An 18,417-nucleotide genomic window follows, 5' to 3' on the forward strand; every position below is an offset into this window, starting at 1 on the left:
ATGGATGGTTGCATGTATATATAGGAAGAGTTGGAGGGAGGAGGGCATCTCTCTCTGGTGTGAGACCAGTCCAGGCCAGGGGTAGAGCGCCTGATGCCTGCACCCATTGATTCATTGATTGCGTTCTTATCTTGACCACCCACTGAAAACAAGTGCCCCGGCCGGAGTGCAGAAGTGGTGCGCCGGGGCAGTGAGCAGTGTGGCTTTGCTTCCAGCACTATCAGATGATGAGAATGAGATGCCGGAGGTTCTCACTAACTTCTCACCACAGAGGTCAGAGAGTTTGGGATCAGGATGGATCCAGCGTCCGGTCCACTAGCTCATTGAACTTATACTGACCAAGCATCCATTCGTGTGCTTTTGTTTTCTTGATTCAGTATGTGTTCGCATCTATTGGTCCATCCGGCCGGGTGTTCCCAAAAACCGGCATGGCTGTTTTTTTCTTTAAACCAACTAGGCCAGTTTTATAACTTTTGTCAGAAGATGCAATTAGACTCCACCATTATGAAACACAGATAGAAAACCCAATTTAGAGTACGGAATGAGAGAATTGCGGGTTTTGGAAGATCCACACCCGTGGAAGTCGGCATGCAGGCGGGTGTTGAATGACAGCTTAAACTGAGTTTAGAGTTATTTTGATATGGAACCTGTAAGAGTTAATGGGGCAAGCAAGACCCCTTCAAATACAAAGGGCCAGCCCTATTGAGCGCATTCAATTCAGTTGCATTTGTCAATGCAAAATTTTCGATTGATCTCTTTATCCTACTTCTCCAACCCTATGTGTTTGTTCTTCTCTTGTCTCTATGGCATGGAAGGCACCTACCAGGTCTGTCGAATCTAGGACACACCGTGGTGCACCTTTATCGATGATGTCCCTCTCGAACAAGCGTCGGCAAATTAATGGACAATATATAGTCGCGGTTGGGCCAGTTTTCGCAGAGGCGTTGAAAGGTGCGCCATATGAGCTAGCTTCTCTGTCGTAGTGGCTGTATAGGGACGTGCTCGTGTGACACAGGCCATTTTAGTCTCAACAATATCCTTTTAGTTTATGGAAAATGTTGCCTGTTTTATTTAGGCAATGCAAATGACGCGATTAGAATTAGTGTAAGCAAAGCCCTTTTCGTTTCGGGAAAGCTCTTAGTCTCTTATCATTCTGTTTTTTCGAGTTGGATCCGTGCGAAACCCTTCGAAACTTCTGAAGACTGAAGATACCGTCAGGCACTAATAACTCCTGAAGGAGCAGCAGATCATTCTGGGCAACTACACTTGATCGATACTCTAAAATCTCAATCAAAGTGATCTCTCATGATACTCCTGAATGATCAGCAGCCTGTGTGGTCTTTGAGGCTAAATAAATACTGAACGATGCCGATCGAGGATCTGTATGCACGTACGTACAGTAGAGACGTACATGGCAAGAAGGCCGGCCGTTAACTAGATGGAAGGAGTATTTTACTGGCCATCATCGGTCTTCTACGGCCGCCATTCAACGCTCGTCTACGTACGTGGACACCTAACGCAACGCCCACGGTATCCTTCGTTTCAGTCGTCGTTTTGCCCACAAATCTTGTTCGAGAGCATGCACACGCACGTACATATGCGTACACGTGTGCATCTTAGCGTCAAGACGAAAAAGAAAACCGTCGTCATCTCACGGGCCTGCAGATTGTATACAGCGATCCAGACTTTGAGCTGCACAAATAATGCTGCATGCGACGGCGAAGACATATCCGAATTTCTGATGACTGTGATCGATGTCGTCTTGTCGCCAAGCTGGCAATCGTTACAGAAGGTCATCAGGAAGGGGATGTCAACCTTGCTCGATCGACACAAACTGCGAAGTAGGAGCATGCGTCAGGTGATGAGGATATACATGCAGTATATGCAATTGCAAGAGCCATACATACATATATGCATGCGTGGAGTCCGAGATGTAGGCAGTAGGCTAGGCAGTGCCGCCCCTCCTGGTCCATGTGGCGATTCTATCCGTTCCGGAATACGTACCAGTATTGACTATTTGATGACTCTAACCAGTCCAGAATTATTCCTGCCATTTTCGTCACTCTGTAGGAATTTTCTTCCTTTAATTTGTCTCTGTATAGGTACAGCTAACTTTGGATCGCACCATGTAGAAGGCGGCGGCCCTAGCAGAGCCGCCGAAAGGTACGGTGTGTGTGTGGCATGCCAGCAGCACAGGGTTTTGAGCCGACAGCCGAGGCATGCAGGCGTGCTGCGCGTGCACCACCGACTCCGGCGATGGCGACGGCAGAATCTTCCACTCCACCGGACGGCGACTCCCTCGATCAGTTTCACTTTCACCTCGAGTTGGAGACTAGAAGTTGGATGCTGGAACTGGGCTAGCAGGTCCTAGTACGTAATCATGCAAAATATGGTGCCACACTAAGCTAATCACACGAATCCCTCTTCTCAACAACACAGTCTGCATCATGACTTCTTGATTGGGAAACGGGTGCACGATCGGTGGAATGAATCCGATCCAGAGATTCCGCGGATGCGCATAATTTAGCTTTGAAAGTGTGATAAACAAAAGGAGGCTGAAAAAGGCGTCCACTCGAGTCGAGACGACGAAACTGGGGTTCTATCGGTCTGCGCATGCGTTGCAGCGAACACGTGAGAGGTGGCCATTGCGCGCGCAAAACCTTTCGAGATCGCAAGAAAAATTCTGGCGCCTACCCTTGGACTGGGACGGGGAGTTCTCTGGAGGCTGGAGCGATATGTGGTAGTGGTACCTTGGACTGGAGAGGCTGGAGCCATATGTGGCTTATTACCAATTCACAAAAATTGCTGCATGCTGCTGCTTCCGATCGATCGAAAGAATGCAGGTCGCTATCGATCTGCTATACTGATGCGACGACTGCACATCATGTTCCTGTTAAATTCTTTTCTTTGACTGAAATTATGAGAGTGCATATGGGGTTACTACACTCGATTAGAGTAGAGGTTTGGACTACAAAGACTTGTGTTGAAGTTGACGTTAGGTTAAAGTATTTCACATGTGTTTGCTAAGAGATTGAAATTTAGTACTGTTATTAGTGTGGCTGAAGGACAATAGTTTAAGTATGTCGTATTTTAGGTACAAACTTAAAATAGATGTGCATGTTTCTTGCCGTTTTCCCTTCTACAAGAATCTGATAGTACTACTTAAGTTTCCTATAAGGGCTTATCTGGATATCTATATATTTACCTCAATCAATGTGTGTTGAACTGGTTCGGTTTCACAACAAATCACACCACGCATATGAATTGAGGTGGATACATGGACATCTAAACAAGATCTAAGATACATTTTTTTTCTTCCATACTCCAAGGTATATACTTTCCAATAAAACGTGGCATCCATTGTGTCTAGATCCAGGGGTTGATATATATATTAATATACATACATTACCTCATGGGAGTAGGAGAGACCCTTCCCTTGAGTGATAAGTAATAACTAGCATGATGATCCGCACAAATAACATGATATCTAGCCTTTTTTCTTACAATATTTTAATTTTTACTTAAGATATTTTTAAAATAGTGTTGCTACTTGTAATGCATTCCCTCCACACGCAAATACTACATCCATTGGCATGATTACCATGTAGCTATAGTTGACCAATTCCTTAGATTGAAGATATATGTTGTGTTTCTCTCATTTTTCTCTCTCTGCTCCTACCGGGTGCACTATTACATATTCAATTTTAGGAAGAAACCTCTAGATTAATAGAGGCGAATTAAAAAGAGACATGCACCTAGGTAAAAGGCTCATCTTTGTTAACACTTAATTAATGGAGGTGATCGTCTTAATATCCTAGCTCTATTAGTTCATTATCAGAGGCAGGCGAGACAACTACCTCTATTAGTTAAGTATTAACAAAGGCAAGTGGATTAAGACACCAATAGAGGCGAACCTCATAAGTCCTCTGCCTTTGTTCCAACTAGATTAACAAAGGAAGATGCCATAGATCAAGAGAAGAAACCAACCTTAAATATGAACAGAACCAAAAACTATTAAAGGATATGGTGGATTTCACCTCAAATATGCATATATATGCCCAATAACTTGAAAAGCCTCCGGTTATAAGAGAGAGAAAAGAGATAAAGGGAAGGAAGGGACTAGTGCAAGTCATGCATATGCCATATGACACATGGTTGGCTTGGCGTGGCTAGGTGGGGCATGGCTCACACCAAGGTGAAGCCAGCCACCGCGCTAGCAATGTAGAACAGTTTTGTCGCGTCGTATATATTGGTGTGCAATCATAAGAATTAGTTTCAAAAAATTATGAGAGAGTTTCCAATATTAATTAAAAGAGTTTGAAATAAAAAATGTAAGCCGCTTGAGTGCTTAATTGCCTCGCTCACTAATAGAACAAAAAATTCAGAAATAGAAGAAATGACACTGCCGCCCCACTGGTGGCGCCAATCGATTGCAATGCCATGAGCTCCAGGTTGCTTCACAAGAGCCACAAAAGTACACTTTATTTTAATTACTATTTCCTCTACTCTAATTTACAAGACGTTTAGATTTCGTCTAGATACACTGTTTTTACTCTGAATCAAGACCAGTGTTCGTCTATATTGCCATTTAAACGGTAAACAGTGGTGAGTTGTTTTGTTTTAGGGAGTAAACAACAAATTGACAGTTGGTCTCTAAATGATAAAAAGGTGTAAATAGCCTAAATGGAACAAAGATGAAAGAAATTAAATGGGCTAAACGGTTGTTTAGGCAAATACCGAGCAATCTAGTTAGTTTTGCATGCATAAATTCGTATACTTAAGTTTATTATATTCATAGATATATAGAGTTGATCCATTACCTGCATAAATATGTTTATTTGATTCTTTTACATGCATAAATATATGTACATAATAAAATATTTGATTTTTACTTGCACAAATATGTATAAATGCTAGAATAGTTGATTTTAATCAACAAATATGCATATTTTGGTAATATTGTGTAAAACCGTTTAGACCGTTTTAATCCATTTAAACATCGTCTAAATCATTTAAATGTGAAACAAATGGTAAATGGTTGTTTACCGTTTAGCTTTTGAGATAACATAAAACTAATGTAGACGTAATGCATATCTAAATGTATAGTATAAAATATGTATATAAAAAATCAAAACATCTTATAATTTAGAATGGAGGGAGTAATAGTATTTTGGATAACGAGGAGCCTAACTAATGATTGCTCTACCTCCGTTCTAAAAATAATATTAGGAACAAAAATGTCGATGAACTCTAGTTTATTCTTATTTGTTCAGACTTTTCAAGATTGATCAAATTTATATAAAGTATAACAATGTACATTTATAGTAATATTAGGAAAAATATGTTGTATAATAAATTCAATAAAACTTATTCCTAAAAAATAATAATACTTAGTTATTTGATATATTATAAATAATTATAGTTTTTCTGTAGACTAAGTTGTAATTGAGTTAGAGCTGATTCTCAGATAGCGTTGTATTCATTTTGAGACGGGTGGAGTACTTCATCCGTTCTTGATTAATGTACTCCATCCATTCTTGCTTAAATGCTCATCCGTTCTGAACATAAATCATTGGAAAAACGGAGCTCGTTCAAGGTTGTCGTTACTAGGCCATTGACGATAGAGAAATTCCAGACGTAAGACTCTGTTTAGATTGGAGATGAAAATTTTTTGATGTCACATCGGATATGTCAGAAGGATGTCGGGAGGGGTTTTTAGATACTAATAAAAAAACAAATTACATAGCTCGTTAGGAAACTGCAAGACAAATCTATTAAGCATAATTAATCTATCATTAGCACATGTGGGTTACTGTAGCACTTAAGGCTAATCATGGAGTAACTAGGCTTAAAAGATTCGTCTCGTGATTTTCAACCAAACTGTGTAATTAGTTTATTTTTTATGTACATTTAATGTTCCATGCATGTGTCTAAAGATTCGATGGGATGGATGAAAAAAATTTAGGTAGGAAACTAAACAGGGCCTAACATTGGTTCCCTGCCGACCATGGCCATGAACAAGTGCATGATGGATGCTTAACTGCTGAGCAATGACACGCCGATCGATGTGAAGGGCTGGAGGTTCTGATTTCTGAACTCTGACTGGAGTTTGACAATCGACACTGCCATGCAATCAAGGGCTCTAACTCTGGCCAAGAGCGCGTGTGTTTATCTGTTATTTCTGAACTCTGAATGGAGCGCGCGTGTGTTTGCCGCGTCACTTGAGAGAAACCTGCAGCCATATGCAAGAGCTAACAGCTAGCGGATGTACGTGGACGGAAATCTCGATTGAGTGCCCGGCCGCGCAGCGTCTGGACCTCATTATCACGACAGTGATCGATGATCCATGACTCGTTTCTTGCAGTATCCCTTAATCTCACTCTCTCCTTGACGATCGCGAGCGCACTGATCTGATCTGATGCATGGCTATTGCGGTATTGCCAGGTTACAGTTGCAGACTAGTTATTACAATATTACTCGAAACGAAGATAGCGGCAATGAGATTGATGTGAAGTTGCGGGCTTTTGCCGGAGCCCGGAGTGCGTGCATGTGCATGTCTCTTTCGGTTGGTTTCCAACTTTCCATGTTCTCTAGACACGGATCGTCTTTGCATGTTTGAATGCGCTACTAGGTTCGAACCTGCGAAACGCAAGTGCTGAATTCTCCAAGAGAAGGAATCAAGCGTGAGAGCTGCGACCTTAGGTCTTAGCACAGGTTTAGATGTTTAGTTTAGGCTTTGTTTAGTTCACCCAAAATTCAAAAACTTTTCAAAATTTTATATCATATTGAATCTTACGATACATGCATGAAACATTAAATATAGATAAAAAATAACTAATTGTATAGTTTTTTTTTTAATTTACGAGACAAATTTTTTGAGCCTAATTAGTTCATAATTAGACAATAATTATCAAATACAAACGAAACTGCTACAGTGTTAAAATTCAAAATCTTTTTGATCTAAGCGAGGCCTTATTTGGTGCAAGTGCAAATGCCTCACCGAGCAATTGGAAGTTGTCTAAAGTCAAACGGAAGAATAATGTGGTCTCTTACTCTCTTAGCAATGTGATGTGCATGGGCATGGCAGCACGTGCTGCGACTTTCAGCGGTAAGGGCTTGTTTAGTTTCGAAAATTTTTTGGTTTTCGGAACTGTAGCACTTTCGTTTGTTTGTGACAAACATTGTCTAATCATAGAGTAACTAGCCTTAAAAGATTCATCTCACGATTTACAGTTAAACTATTTAATTAGTTTTTATTTTCATCTATATTTAGTGTCACATGTATGTGTCGCAAGATTCGATGTGACAGGAAATCTTGAAAAATTTTTGGTTTTTGAGTGAACTAAACAAGGCCTAACTAACCACTGCAGCTATGATAGCAATAAGTTGCAGTCGTGCAAAAAGAAGCTGCCTTTTTTTGTTTTCTTTTTTTTGAGCAACAAAAGAAGCTGCTTTGCTCTGTTATAAATTTCGGGTTCGGGCCCATAGCTGTCAACACGTAGGCTGAATTAAGCCCGGATAGAAATAAGCCCACTAAAAGAAGCACATTTACCATTTAGAGGGGGTCGATTAACAATGTTGGACTTCAGGTGAACAATTTTATCACATCGTGCCCCAGTGTCAACGCCTCTGCGCGCCGTCCACGGCCTCCTCCTTCCTCGGTCGTCCTCCCGCCACCCGCTTTCGTCGCGCGAGCATTTCCATCACCCGCCGCGCGCCCAAACACCAGCACCACACGTCCATTTGCCCCAGCAGGACCATCCCGACCAATCTATCGCGAGCCAGCGATCGATCGATCGACCTCCGCGAGGAGGACGACGACGACGAGAACAAACCATGGCGCCGAGCAAGCTGCGCCAGGCGCTGGGCGCGGTCAAGGACCAGACGAGCATCGGGCTCGCCAAGGTCGGCAGCGGCGGCGCCCTGGAGTCGGACCTTGACGTGGCCATCGTCAAGGCCACCAGGCACAGCGAGTCGTTCCCGGCCGACGAGCGGCACATCCGTGAGATCATCACGCTCACCTGCCTCTCCCGGGTGTACGTCGGCTCCTGCGTCTCCTCGCTGTCGCGCCGCCTCGGCCGGACCCGGAGCTGGGCGGTGGCGCTCAAGACGCTCGTCATCGTGCACCGCCTCCTCGCCGACGGGGACCCGGCGTTCGAGCAGGAGGTGTTCTTCGCCACGCGGCGCGGGACGCGGATGCTCAACATGTCCGACTTCTGCGACCGCTCCCGCGCCGACGCCTGGGACTTCTCCGCCTTCGTCCGCACCTACGCCGCGTACCTCGACGACCGCCTCGAGTGCCGGATGCAGGGCAGGCAGCAGGGCGGCGGCGGCGGCGGCGCCGCCGCCGCGCGCGGTGGTGGCAGGCCGCTCTACGAGGAGATGTACGCGTCCCCCGGCAACCGCTACATCTGCGACGCCGCCTCCTTCAACGGGAGACAGGAGGACGCGGAGGCGGACGCCGAGGCGGCTCACAGCAGGGCGGCGGTGGCGCTCGTCACCAGGGACCCGCCCACGAGCGAGATGACGGTGGATCAGCTGCTCGTCAAGGCCAACCAGCTGCATCATCTCCTCGACCGGTTCATCGCCTGCCGCCCTGTAGGTGAGTGTGAGTCCGTTGTCTTTCTCAAGTTGGATCGCGCATGTCGACAATGCCCCCCGGCCGGTGCATGCGTTGACAAAGCTCACCTTCGAATGGCATTGTCGTCACAGGCGCGGCGAAGGCGAACCGGGTGGTGACGGTGTCTCTGTACCCGCTGGTTAAGGAGAGCGTGCAGCTCTACTGCGAGCTCACCGAGGTGATGGCCACGCTCATCGAGCAGTTCGCGGAGATGGAGACCGCGGACTGCGAGCGGGTGCACGCCCTCTTCTGCGGTCTCGCCAAGCAGCTGGAGGAGCTCGAGAATTTCTACGCCTGGTGCAAGGTCGTCTGCGTCTGCCGCCAGTCCGACGTCCCGGAGGTGGAGGTCGTGACGCAGAAGAAGCTGGAACTCATGGACGAGTTCATCCGCGACAGGCACGCCGCCGCGGACTCGCAGCAGAGGCTCCCGCCGCCGGAACCGGAGCCGATGGAGAGCCCAGAGCCAGCCCCCGTCGAAGAGGAAGAAGAGGACGACGACGATATGAACGCCACCAAGGCACTTCCAGCGCCCGAGGAGCCGCCGGCTGCGGAGCAAGTCGAGCCAGAGGCCCCGCTCGTCGTGGCCGATCCGGTCGAGGAGGAGGCCGACTTCTTGAACCTCAAGGCGGACGCCATGTCCGGCGAAGAGCACGGGCAGCAGCTGGCGCTGGCGCTGTTCGACGGCGACATAGCCGGCTCAGCGCCGAAAGGCAACGTGTTCCAAGGCACTTCGGCGGACTGGGAAACGGAGCTGGTCCAGTCCGCGAGCGCGCTTGCGAACCAGCGCGCCGAGCTCGGCGGCGGCCTCAGTATGATGGTGCTGGACGGGATGTACAACCATGCGGCGGTGGCCAGCAACGCACAGACGTTCTCCGGCAGCGCCAGCAGTGTGGCGTTGCGGCCACCCGGGGCGCCGCCCATGCTCGCCTTGCCGGCGCCTCCAGCGGGAGGCAGCAGCGCCGCAGTAGGTGCAGACCCTTTCGCGGCGTCGGCGTTGGTGCCTCCGCCGACGTATGTTCAGATGTCCGACATGCAGACGAAGCAGCAACTTCTGACGCAGGAGCAGCAGATGTGGCGGCAGTACGGCAACAACGGAATGAATCAGGGAGCCTTGGCAATGCTACAGCAGCGGCCAAACCAGAATCAGCAGTTCCTACCTCACACGGGGCACAATTACTCGGGGTATCGAACTTCTTAGATCAATCATCTGCAAATGTGGTTTTCCACATCTCCAGCGTTCGAAACAAAAAATGCTCGGGGTATCAGATAGTCAAATTCTATCAAATTCTACAAGGTTCGAAAGCGGCAGTCCAATATTGCTTATATAATCATATTCAAACGTGCCAGGCCACACTTTAAATAACAGAAATACACCGTGCTCAGAAGAGAACGATCCGAAAAGCCAATGAACCATACATAACATGGACAACAGAAATCCGCAGAACACAGAACGCTAAGAGCAAAGAGACCATCAACGATCCAAAAGCCAATTAACTACATAACGGGGGACGGGGTAAACATAAAGTATTAATTAAACATCCATATTACGACAATCATAATGGTTTGCATATTGTCAATACATAAGCCAAATTGCTTAAAGATGGCAATCATGCAGGTTGCAATACACACAGGTAATAACATAACCAAAGATTTACACGCCAAGTCTTATTGATACTCAGCAGAGCGCCGAGATTGACGGTCAGCTCAACCGGTTGGGAGCTTGCAGTAGTCGATGCAGATTGATCCAAGCACCGTGCTTCCAAGAAATACCAGTCATTGTTTGCTTGGTTCAGAAGAGCAGCAGACAATTTCATGAGGCCTGGTCAGCTTGGTTCAGAAGAGCAGCAGACGATTTCATGCACCCAAGTATGACATCGATGACGTCCCCAACATCCAAGGTTCGTAAAGAGTTGTAGTAGCAACAGAGAACTGCAAATTGCAACACCGAAGCAGTCCAGACATGTTCAAGGACACACAAAAAAAAAGAGCAGGCATAACTATCCGTACCTCCATGACAATTGGAAACCAATCATGAGAAAGGGAACTGCATGGTTGGGTCCATGTAGTTGGCTACCACATCTGTGGCGAGGACTCCATTATTGGAAGGAGGAAAAGCATCGAAAATGCTAGGCATTGTTGGTTCCAAAGGACCTGACATTGTAGGGACATCATAATGTCCATTGAAATGAGCAAGAGGATACTGCATATATTGACTGTCCTCAGCAGGAAATTCAGTGGGGAAGCTTGGATCAGGAGCAAGGAGATCAGTTAGTTCCATGTAATCATCAGCAGACAGTTCTCTGTCAGGTGGCAGCTGGTAATCTGTAGTTTCCACATTGCTGTTGTTATCCACGCCTCCTAACCCAACAAGCCCTGATAATTCATTGTAGAGGCCAAAAGAGCTGACTTCAAAAGCATGAGCCTCAGCTTCAGACATCGGAGGAAGACCAGAGCACTGTGAAAGACATCAAAGCTAAATAGTTAGCATCTGAAAGGAATTTCTAATCTAAATCAGAAACATAAAAAGAATTTTCTAATCTAAGGTGTGCTGCCAAGGAAACTAGTGAAATAACAAGACTGATTTATACCTCTCCAGGAGAATCATTCAGAAATCTAGACAGCTCCTCCAATAGAAAACCATCACAGTCATGAGGACTGTACATATCATTGGCCTCATTAGATATGTTGTTCACAGAAACCACACCATCTCCTGACATCTGAGCAGGTATATCTTGGATAGCAGAGCTAGCAACAGTATAGCCAAAAGTTATGTCATCAGCACAAGTATTTGCAGTGGCATAATCAAATGATGATTCCTCTCCAGCACAAGTAGCAGATGAATTATGTAGAGGTGGTTCCTGAAGAGCACCAGCAGGGGCAGCAGGCTGGGCGCGTGGTCCCTCTATTGGGTTCACTACTTCTGAAGAGGCCATCAAAGGAAACATAGAAGATTCAGCTTCAGGATTATCCCATTCGGCTTCATTAAACGGAGCCCCATATTGCTCCCCTATCCTTGGACCCAGGCCACTTTTCTTGAAAATTTTGCAGAGTACATAAGCATCCTGGATGTTCAACAAGACAAAAAAGATTCAGCATGGTAATCAAAAGGCATATTAACTCAGATATACTGCATATTAATTAATGCTTCTTTTATGTGCCATTTTATCAATCTTCAATTCTTCATTGCAGAATACAGATTCAACCCAAAAGACATTCACAAAACTTGAATACATAACAAAGAGTACGAATCGGCACTGCTAGACTTGATTAAACATAGCACTCATGAGACAGGGAACATTTTGTTAGTTATTAATCATCCAGAAAACAGCAAGGAATCATTCGACTGCTTGACTGTCCACACAATCCAACAATCCAGTACAACATCCAACATCTAGAACATCAAATAAACTGTATGTAAAATATGAACTGGAAACATTAAGATGCAAGTAGCATTACCTTTGAGAAACCAGAAGAAACCAAATCCTCATCTTCCATTTTGTATTCATACATCACCCAATCAGTTCTGTCACCCTTAGGGGCCTTGCCTTCATGAAATATCAATGTTTTCTTCATTCCAACAGTGCGAGAGTTAAGCATAATGTTTCTATCCTTTCCACTAGTCTTCCAGTAACCATTTGGTGTGGCACGGTTTGTCCTAGACCCATTAGGATACTTCTTGTCACGAGGACAAAAGAAGAACCATTCAAGATCTTTGCTTCGAAGGGAGGACTTATCTGCACAACAAAAGAAGATCAGTGCACAGGTATAAAAGCATAAGTTAGAAAGCTAATGTTCAAATGAATTACCAGGGAGATCCCAGGGAGGAAACTTGTAGAGATCAACCTCTGATATAGCGTCTACAATAAGTTTCTTTCCCATAATCTTCCTCTTCAAGTAGTAGGAAACGAGCTCAACATCAGTTGGGTGGAAACGAAAACCAGGAGGCAAGCTAGTTTGCGCCATCACCCTAAAGCTTCACTTGCCTTCAACACCAATAGAAAGACCTCTAGACAAAAGCTGAAATGCTTCAAGGAGATCACTAGTTTCCAAGGAAGAGAGAAGCTTGAGTGCACAAACAAGAGAATCCAAGTGCACAAATCAACAAAGCAGAGCAGAAGAGAGCAGCTTTCAAACGTGTGGGAACAGAATGCAGCAAGGAGAAGACTTCAGGAGGCTGCAGTGCCAGCAGGTAGCAAGGCAATCCAACCTCTAGACAAGTCTTTGGATGGGAGTGTTGCGAGATTGACAGGACCAAGAGAGAAGTTGGTCAAGTCACAGAAAGAGATCGTAGACCACACTGATGATCAGAGAAAACTATGGTTGGCAAGACTCAAGGGAAGCAGGAGATCAAGCAATCAACCAACAGATGTTTTCTGAACTCAGATGAGAGAAACTTGAGTCTTGCCAAATTCACCAGCTACAACTGATTCACATGGTAGGAAGTATTAGCACAAAACTCCTAGTGTTCCACTTGTATCAAGTGAAATCTCGGAATTTTATGCAGTATATGAACCAGAAGTAGCACGAGAGGAAATAAGGGTGTCCTCCAGCAACTTCAGCAGACATGGGTGATGAGGATCAGTATCCTGCACGAAAAGAAAACACAGGATAGGTGAATACACAGAAGGATCATATATGGAATATTCAAAATATGCAGGCATGGTACTAAAAAGAATTATCTTGTATCATGACTAGAAGCAATGAAGTGATTAACACCTTCCATCAAACCTATATGGTACAGTAAGCATATTCGAATTCGAACAAAAAAAGACATGTCAGTAGACAGCTGATTCTTAAGCTCAAACTACGAGTAAAGGGAACAATTGTCACATCAGCAGACAGATGCGTCTAATCCACCATCAAATCCAACTTTTACAGGCATATTCATACTCATCGTATCATCCGGGAGGAAAACAACTAAATTCTAGTGAAACACCGAAGTCAACGATCAATCAAACCTCTGATTCGATCCCCAAATCGACATCATCAAGCATCATACAAGTCTATGGTATAAGTCAACGCTACACAACCAACAACCCTAACTCGCAACCCCAACCAAGAACCCCCGACCGATCGATCTTGATTGATCGAGGATGAAACCAATCGGATCAACAATCCACCATCTCTAATCGCAAAATCGACGAGTTAAGACCCCAATCCTCAACCCAGACCCTAGAAAGTCCTCAACCCAGACCAATCGGATCCGCAATCCCCGCCCTTGCATCGAACCCCGGATCGACACCAACCCCAACCTAGAAAGTCCTAAACTCGAACAGATCGACCCAGAATACGAAGAGTAAGGTTGATCGTAGGAGCTTACGGGGGAGACGAAGGGAAGCCAGCAGGCCGATGGGGAGAACCGTGGGGGAGAAGATGTGCGCCGCCGTCTGGTCAATGGATTCGAGATGCGGTTTGTGTGGGGGGCGAGGGATCGCGTAGCTGGGGAAAGGCTCTTTTAAAGGCGCGGGGGACTGGAGTTGGGCCGGGACACTGGCAAGCGGGACCAGAAGGTTTTTCTTGCTTCCAACCCCCGCCGCGTCGTGCGACTTCCAGGAAACTTCCCCAGCACGCGAATACGAGACCGTGGTTACCAAAATTTCCACACGGGACCCACACCCGTGTTGTTTTGACTCGTTGGGTTTTACGCTTCCGCCCTGCAATGCGGGTTTAGGCCTTGTTTAGGTTGAAGATAAAAAAAATTTGGGTGTCACATCGGATGTGGCGGAAGAATGTCGGGAGAGGTATTTAGAAACTAATAAAAAACAAATTACATAGTTGTGTAATCATAGAGTAACTAGACTTAAAAGATTGGTCTTACGATTTTCAACAAAACTGTGTAATTAGTTTACTTTTTTATCTACATTTAATGTTCTATGTGGTGTCCAAAGATTCGATGGAATAGATGAAAATTTTTTGGGTGGGAAACTAAACAGGGCCTTAGGCCTTGGACCTTATTTTTCCAAAAAAAAATTGTAAAAATTTTCAGATTCTCCGTCACATCGAATCTTTAGACGTTTGTATGGAGTATTAAATATAGACAAAAATAAAAACTAATTACACAGTTTGGTCGAAATTGACGAGACGAATATTTTGAGTCTAGTTAGTCTATGATTAGACAATATTTGTCAAATACAAACGAAATTGTTACTATTCACATTTTGCAAAATATTTTGCAAGTAAACCTTGTTTAGGCCTTGTTTAGTTCGCAAAAATTTTTGTTTTTGGCTACTGTAGCATTTCGTTTTTATTTGACAAACATTGTCCAATCACGAAGTAACTAGGCTCAAAAGATTCATCTCACAAATTACAGGTAAACTGTGCAGTTAGTTTTTATTTTCGTCTGTATTTAATGCTCTATGCATGCGACCAAAGATTCGATGTGACGGGGAATCTTGAAAATTTTTGCGAACTAAATAAGGCCTTAGTTCACTCCGAAAACCAAAAAGTTTTCAAGATTTTCCGTCACATCAAATCTTTCGGCACATGCATGAAGCATTAAATATAGACAAAAATAAAAACTAATTGTACAGTTTACTTATAAATCGCGAGACGAATCTTTTGATCCTAGTTATTCTATATTTGGACAATATTTGCCACAAATAAACGAAAGTACTATAATAGCGAAATCCAAAAAAAATCGCATCTAAACAAGGCCAAGGCCTTAGCCCACCCAAAAACCAAAAAGTTTTCAAGATTCTCCGTCACATCGAATCTTGCGGTACATGCATAAAGCATTAAATATGGAAAAAAAACTAATTATACAGTTTAGCTGTAAAATCGCGAGACGAATCTTTTGATCCTTGTTAGTCCATGGTTGGATAATATTTGTCACAAACAAACAAAAAAGTAACGAAATCCAAAAAGTTTTCGCATCTAAACAAGGTTAGTTCCCAAAAATTTTGCAAAATTTTTCAAATTCTCCGTCACATCGAATCTTTAGACGCATGCATAGAGTATTAAATATAGACGAAAATAAAAACTAATTTTACAGTTTGGTCGAAATTGACGAGATGAATCTTTTGAGCCTAGTTCATGCATGGTTGGACAATATTTGTCAAATACAAACGAAAGTGCTACAGTGTCAATTCTCCAAATTTTTTTAAACTAAACAAGGCCTTAGGCGGTATTTGGCACTGTTTTACTTCACGTTTTTCAGCTTTGTTTCATGTTTTTTTTAGCAAAATAGTTTTAGCTCTATGCACTCAGTTCGAGGAAAAAGAGCAAAATTATGAGAGCACTTAAAAAGCTATTTCACAAACTTAAATTTTTTGTGGAGCTGCTCCATGGTGGAGTTTGTGGAGCAGTCTCAAACACCCTCTTAGGACTTGGTGTTTGGTTGGAGTTGTTAAAGTTTAATAGGTACTATAATATTTTTGTTTTATTTGGCAATTAGTGTTCAATCATGAACTAATTAATCTTAAAAGATTCATCTCGCAAAGTACTCTCTAGTCATGTTTTTAGTTACATAAACAGTCTATATTTAGTACTTTATGTGTCCAAACATCCGATGTGACGACGATAAACTTTACCGCTTCAAACCAAACAGACCCTTAGATTTTGTTTAAGCCTTGTTTAGTTCAAAAAAATTACAAATTTTTTCAGATTCTCCATCACATCGAATCTTACAACATATGCATGAAGCATTAAATATAGATAAAAAATAACTAATTACATAGTTTACCTGTAATTTACGAGATTAATCTTGAGTGTAGTTAGTCCATGATTGGACAATATTTGCCAAATATAAACGAAAATGCTACAGTGTCCATTTTGCCAAAAAAATTTGGAATTAAACAAGTTGGCCTTGTTTAGAGCATCTCCAAAGGCTTTGACAAATTGACTTGGCATTTATTGTTATTTGCAAACTCTCATAACAAAATACAAAGGATAAAAATAGGTCATCTCCAAGGGAATTGGCATTTGGACTTGGCAAATGATAAAAATAGAAGGTCTCCACGCGCGCGTACTTTCCTCGCGCGTGACTTTGCTCACACGATTGGGTTTGCAAAGCCATCCACAACTTGTCATTTTTGCCAAGTTTGCTCCCTCATTTGCCAAGTTGCCCAAATTGCAAACTCCAAATGCAAAACCGTTGGATACCTCTTTTGGAGCTTTTTGGCAAATTACTCAAATACAAACCTCAAATGCAAAACCCTTGGAGATGCTCTTAGTTTCCAAAAAATTTCAGATTCTAACGAATCTTGCAACACATGCATGGAGCATTAAATATAGATAAAAATAATAACTAACTACACATTTTTCCAGTAATTTGCGAGACAAATCTTTTGAGCCTACTTAGCCCATGATTTGACAATATTTGTCAAATACAAACGAAATTGCTAACGTGTCCATTTTGTAAAAAAAAATGGACCTAAGGCCTTGTTTAGTTAATGGTTGGACAATAATTACTAAATTAAAACGAAAATGCTACATCATCCAAAAACTTTTCACCTCCTCAGCTAAAGAAGGCATAAATAATGCCTTGTTTAATTCACCTCAAAATCCAAAAGTTTTTCAAAATTTTCCATTACATCGAATCTTAAAACACATGTATAGAGTATTAGATATAGATAAAAATAACTAATTGCACATTTTATCTGTAATTTACGAGACGAATCTTTTAAACCTAGCTATCCATAGCTGAACAATAATTGTCAAATATAAACAAAAGTACTACATTAGCTATTTTGCAAAAAATAATTACAACTAAACAGGCCTAAAAATGGAATTTTGGAGCATTGGTGGCCCTAGCCTGAAATTTTAGGAGGCACAATATGGAAAATACATTCGCTAATATAATAATATAAAGAAGGGCTAATGAGATCTTATTAGCGAATATACTTTGCAACAGAAAGAAAAAACTATTAAATGTTCGGTCTTCTGTAGATCTATTTTTTTCGAATTTCGCTACTGTAGCACTTTTGTTTGTATTTAATAATTATGACCAAATCATAGACTAACTAGGTTCAAAAGATTTATCTCACGATTTATAGATAAACTATGTAATTAGTTATTTTTTATCTATATTTAATGTTCCATGCATGTGCCGTAAGATTTAATATGACTAAAAATCTTGAAAAGTTTTGGATTTTAAAGTGAACTAAACAAGGCTTTCAATCTGTTCACTTCATCTTGCTTCACACGTGCAATGGCCATGACAGTTTAATATTGTTCATTGTGTATATTATTTACGTGCAGTTTAACGAAATTAGATTTTTTATTTTATGATTTTTCTATTATTTACAATATTTTTTCAAAGATTCAGCCGAATAAAGAATTAAAGAAAACAATAAAACATCTATAGCAAAAACTTTATACTAAAATATACAATATTATATGTTTAATGTGTAGATCTACTTATGTGGAGTCAAAAATGAATTTTCTATATTATGTTTCTTTTCAGTTAATATAATTTTTTAAAGATTTAGCTAAAATAATTTAAAAAGGACAAAACCATCATTATTGTAGCAAAGCCACCATTCACTGTAGCAAAACCGCATTCAAAACGGCTCTATGTAGATAAAATGCACGATTTGAAAAGTTAAGGGAGGTGGTTTGCCTAGTTTTAGAGTTGAGGAAGGAAAAGCAGACTTTCATAAAAGTTGAGGGAGGAAAAGTAGACTTTTTCATTCTCTCGAGTCCAAATGGATGAACGCCATAAAAGTGGAATGGAAAAAGTTTACTTTTTCTCCCCCAACTTTCACAAAACTTCGTTTTTCCTCCTTAACTTCAAAACGAGACAATCCACCTTCATCATCTTTGAAAAATCATAGTAAATCATAGAAAAATCGTAAAAT

At 42.5% G+C, this 18,417-nt stretch overlaps 2 protein-coding genes across 2 annotated transcripts; one reads left to right on the top strand and one right to left on the bottom strand.

The window, feature by feature from the left end:
• Positions 7,441-9,959, top strand: LOC8058476 (putative clathrin assembly protein At1g03050). The gene is made up of 2 exons (XM_002439783.2): positions 7,441-8,602; positions 8,713-9,959. The coding sequence occupies exons 1-2, from the start codon at positions 7,837-7,839 to the stop codon at positions 9,816-9,818; spliced, it is 1,872 nt and encodes a 623-aa protein (XP_002439828.1). The 5' UTR covers positions 7,441-7,836; the 3' UTR covers positions 9,819-9,959.
• Positions 10,097-14,095, bottom strand: LOC110430143 (NAC domain-containing protein 82-like). The gene is made up of 6 exons (XM_021447195.1): positions 13,941-14,095; positions 12,427-13,206; positions 12,077-12,354; positions 11,209-11,682; positions 10,628-11,075; positions 10,097-10,549 (listed from the first exon to the last, which is right to left on the bottom strand). Exons 2-5 carry the CDS (start codon positions 12,581-12,583, stop codon positions 10,650-10,652), a joined length of 1,335 nt encoding a protein of 444 aa, XP_021302870.1. The 5' UTR covers positions 12,584-13,206; positions 13,941-14,095; the 3' UTR covers positions 10,097-10,549; positions 10,628-10,649.

Source organism: Sorghum bicolor, chromosome 9 (genome assembly GCF_000003195.3).
Source record: "Sorghum bicolor cultivar BTx623 chromosome 9, Sorghum_bicolor_NCBIv3, whole genome shotgun sequence".
Lineage (NCBI taxonomy): Eukaryota > Viridiplantae > Streptophyta > Magnoliopsida > Poales > Poaceae > Sorghum > Sorghum bicolor.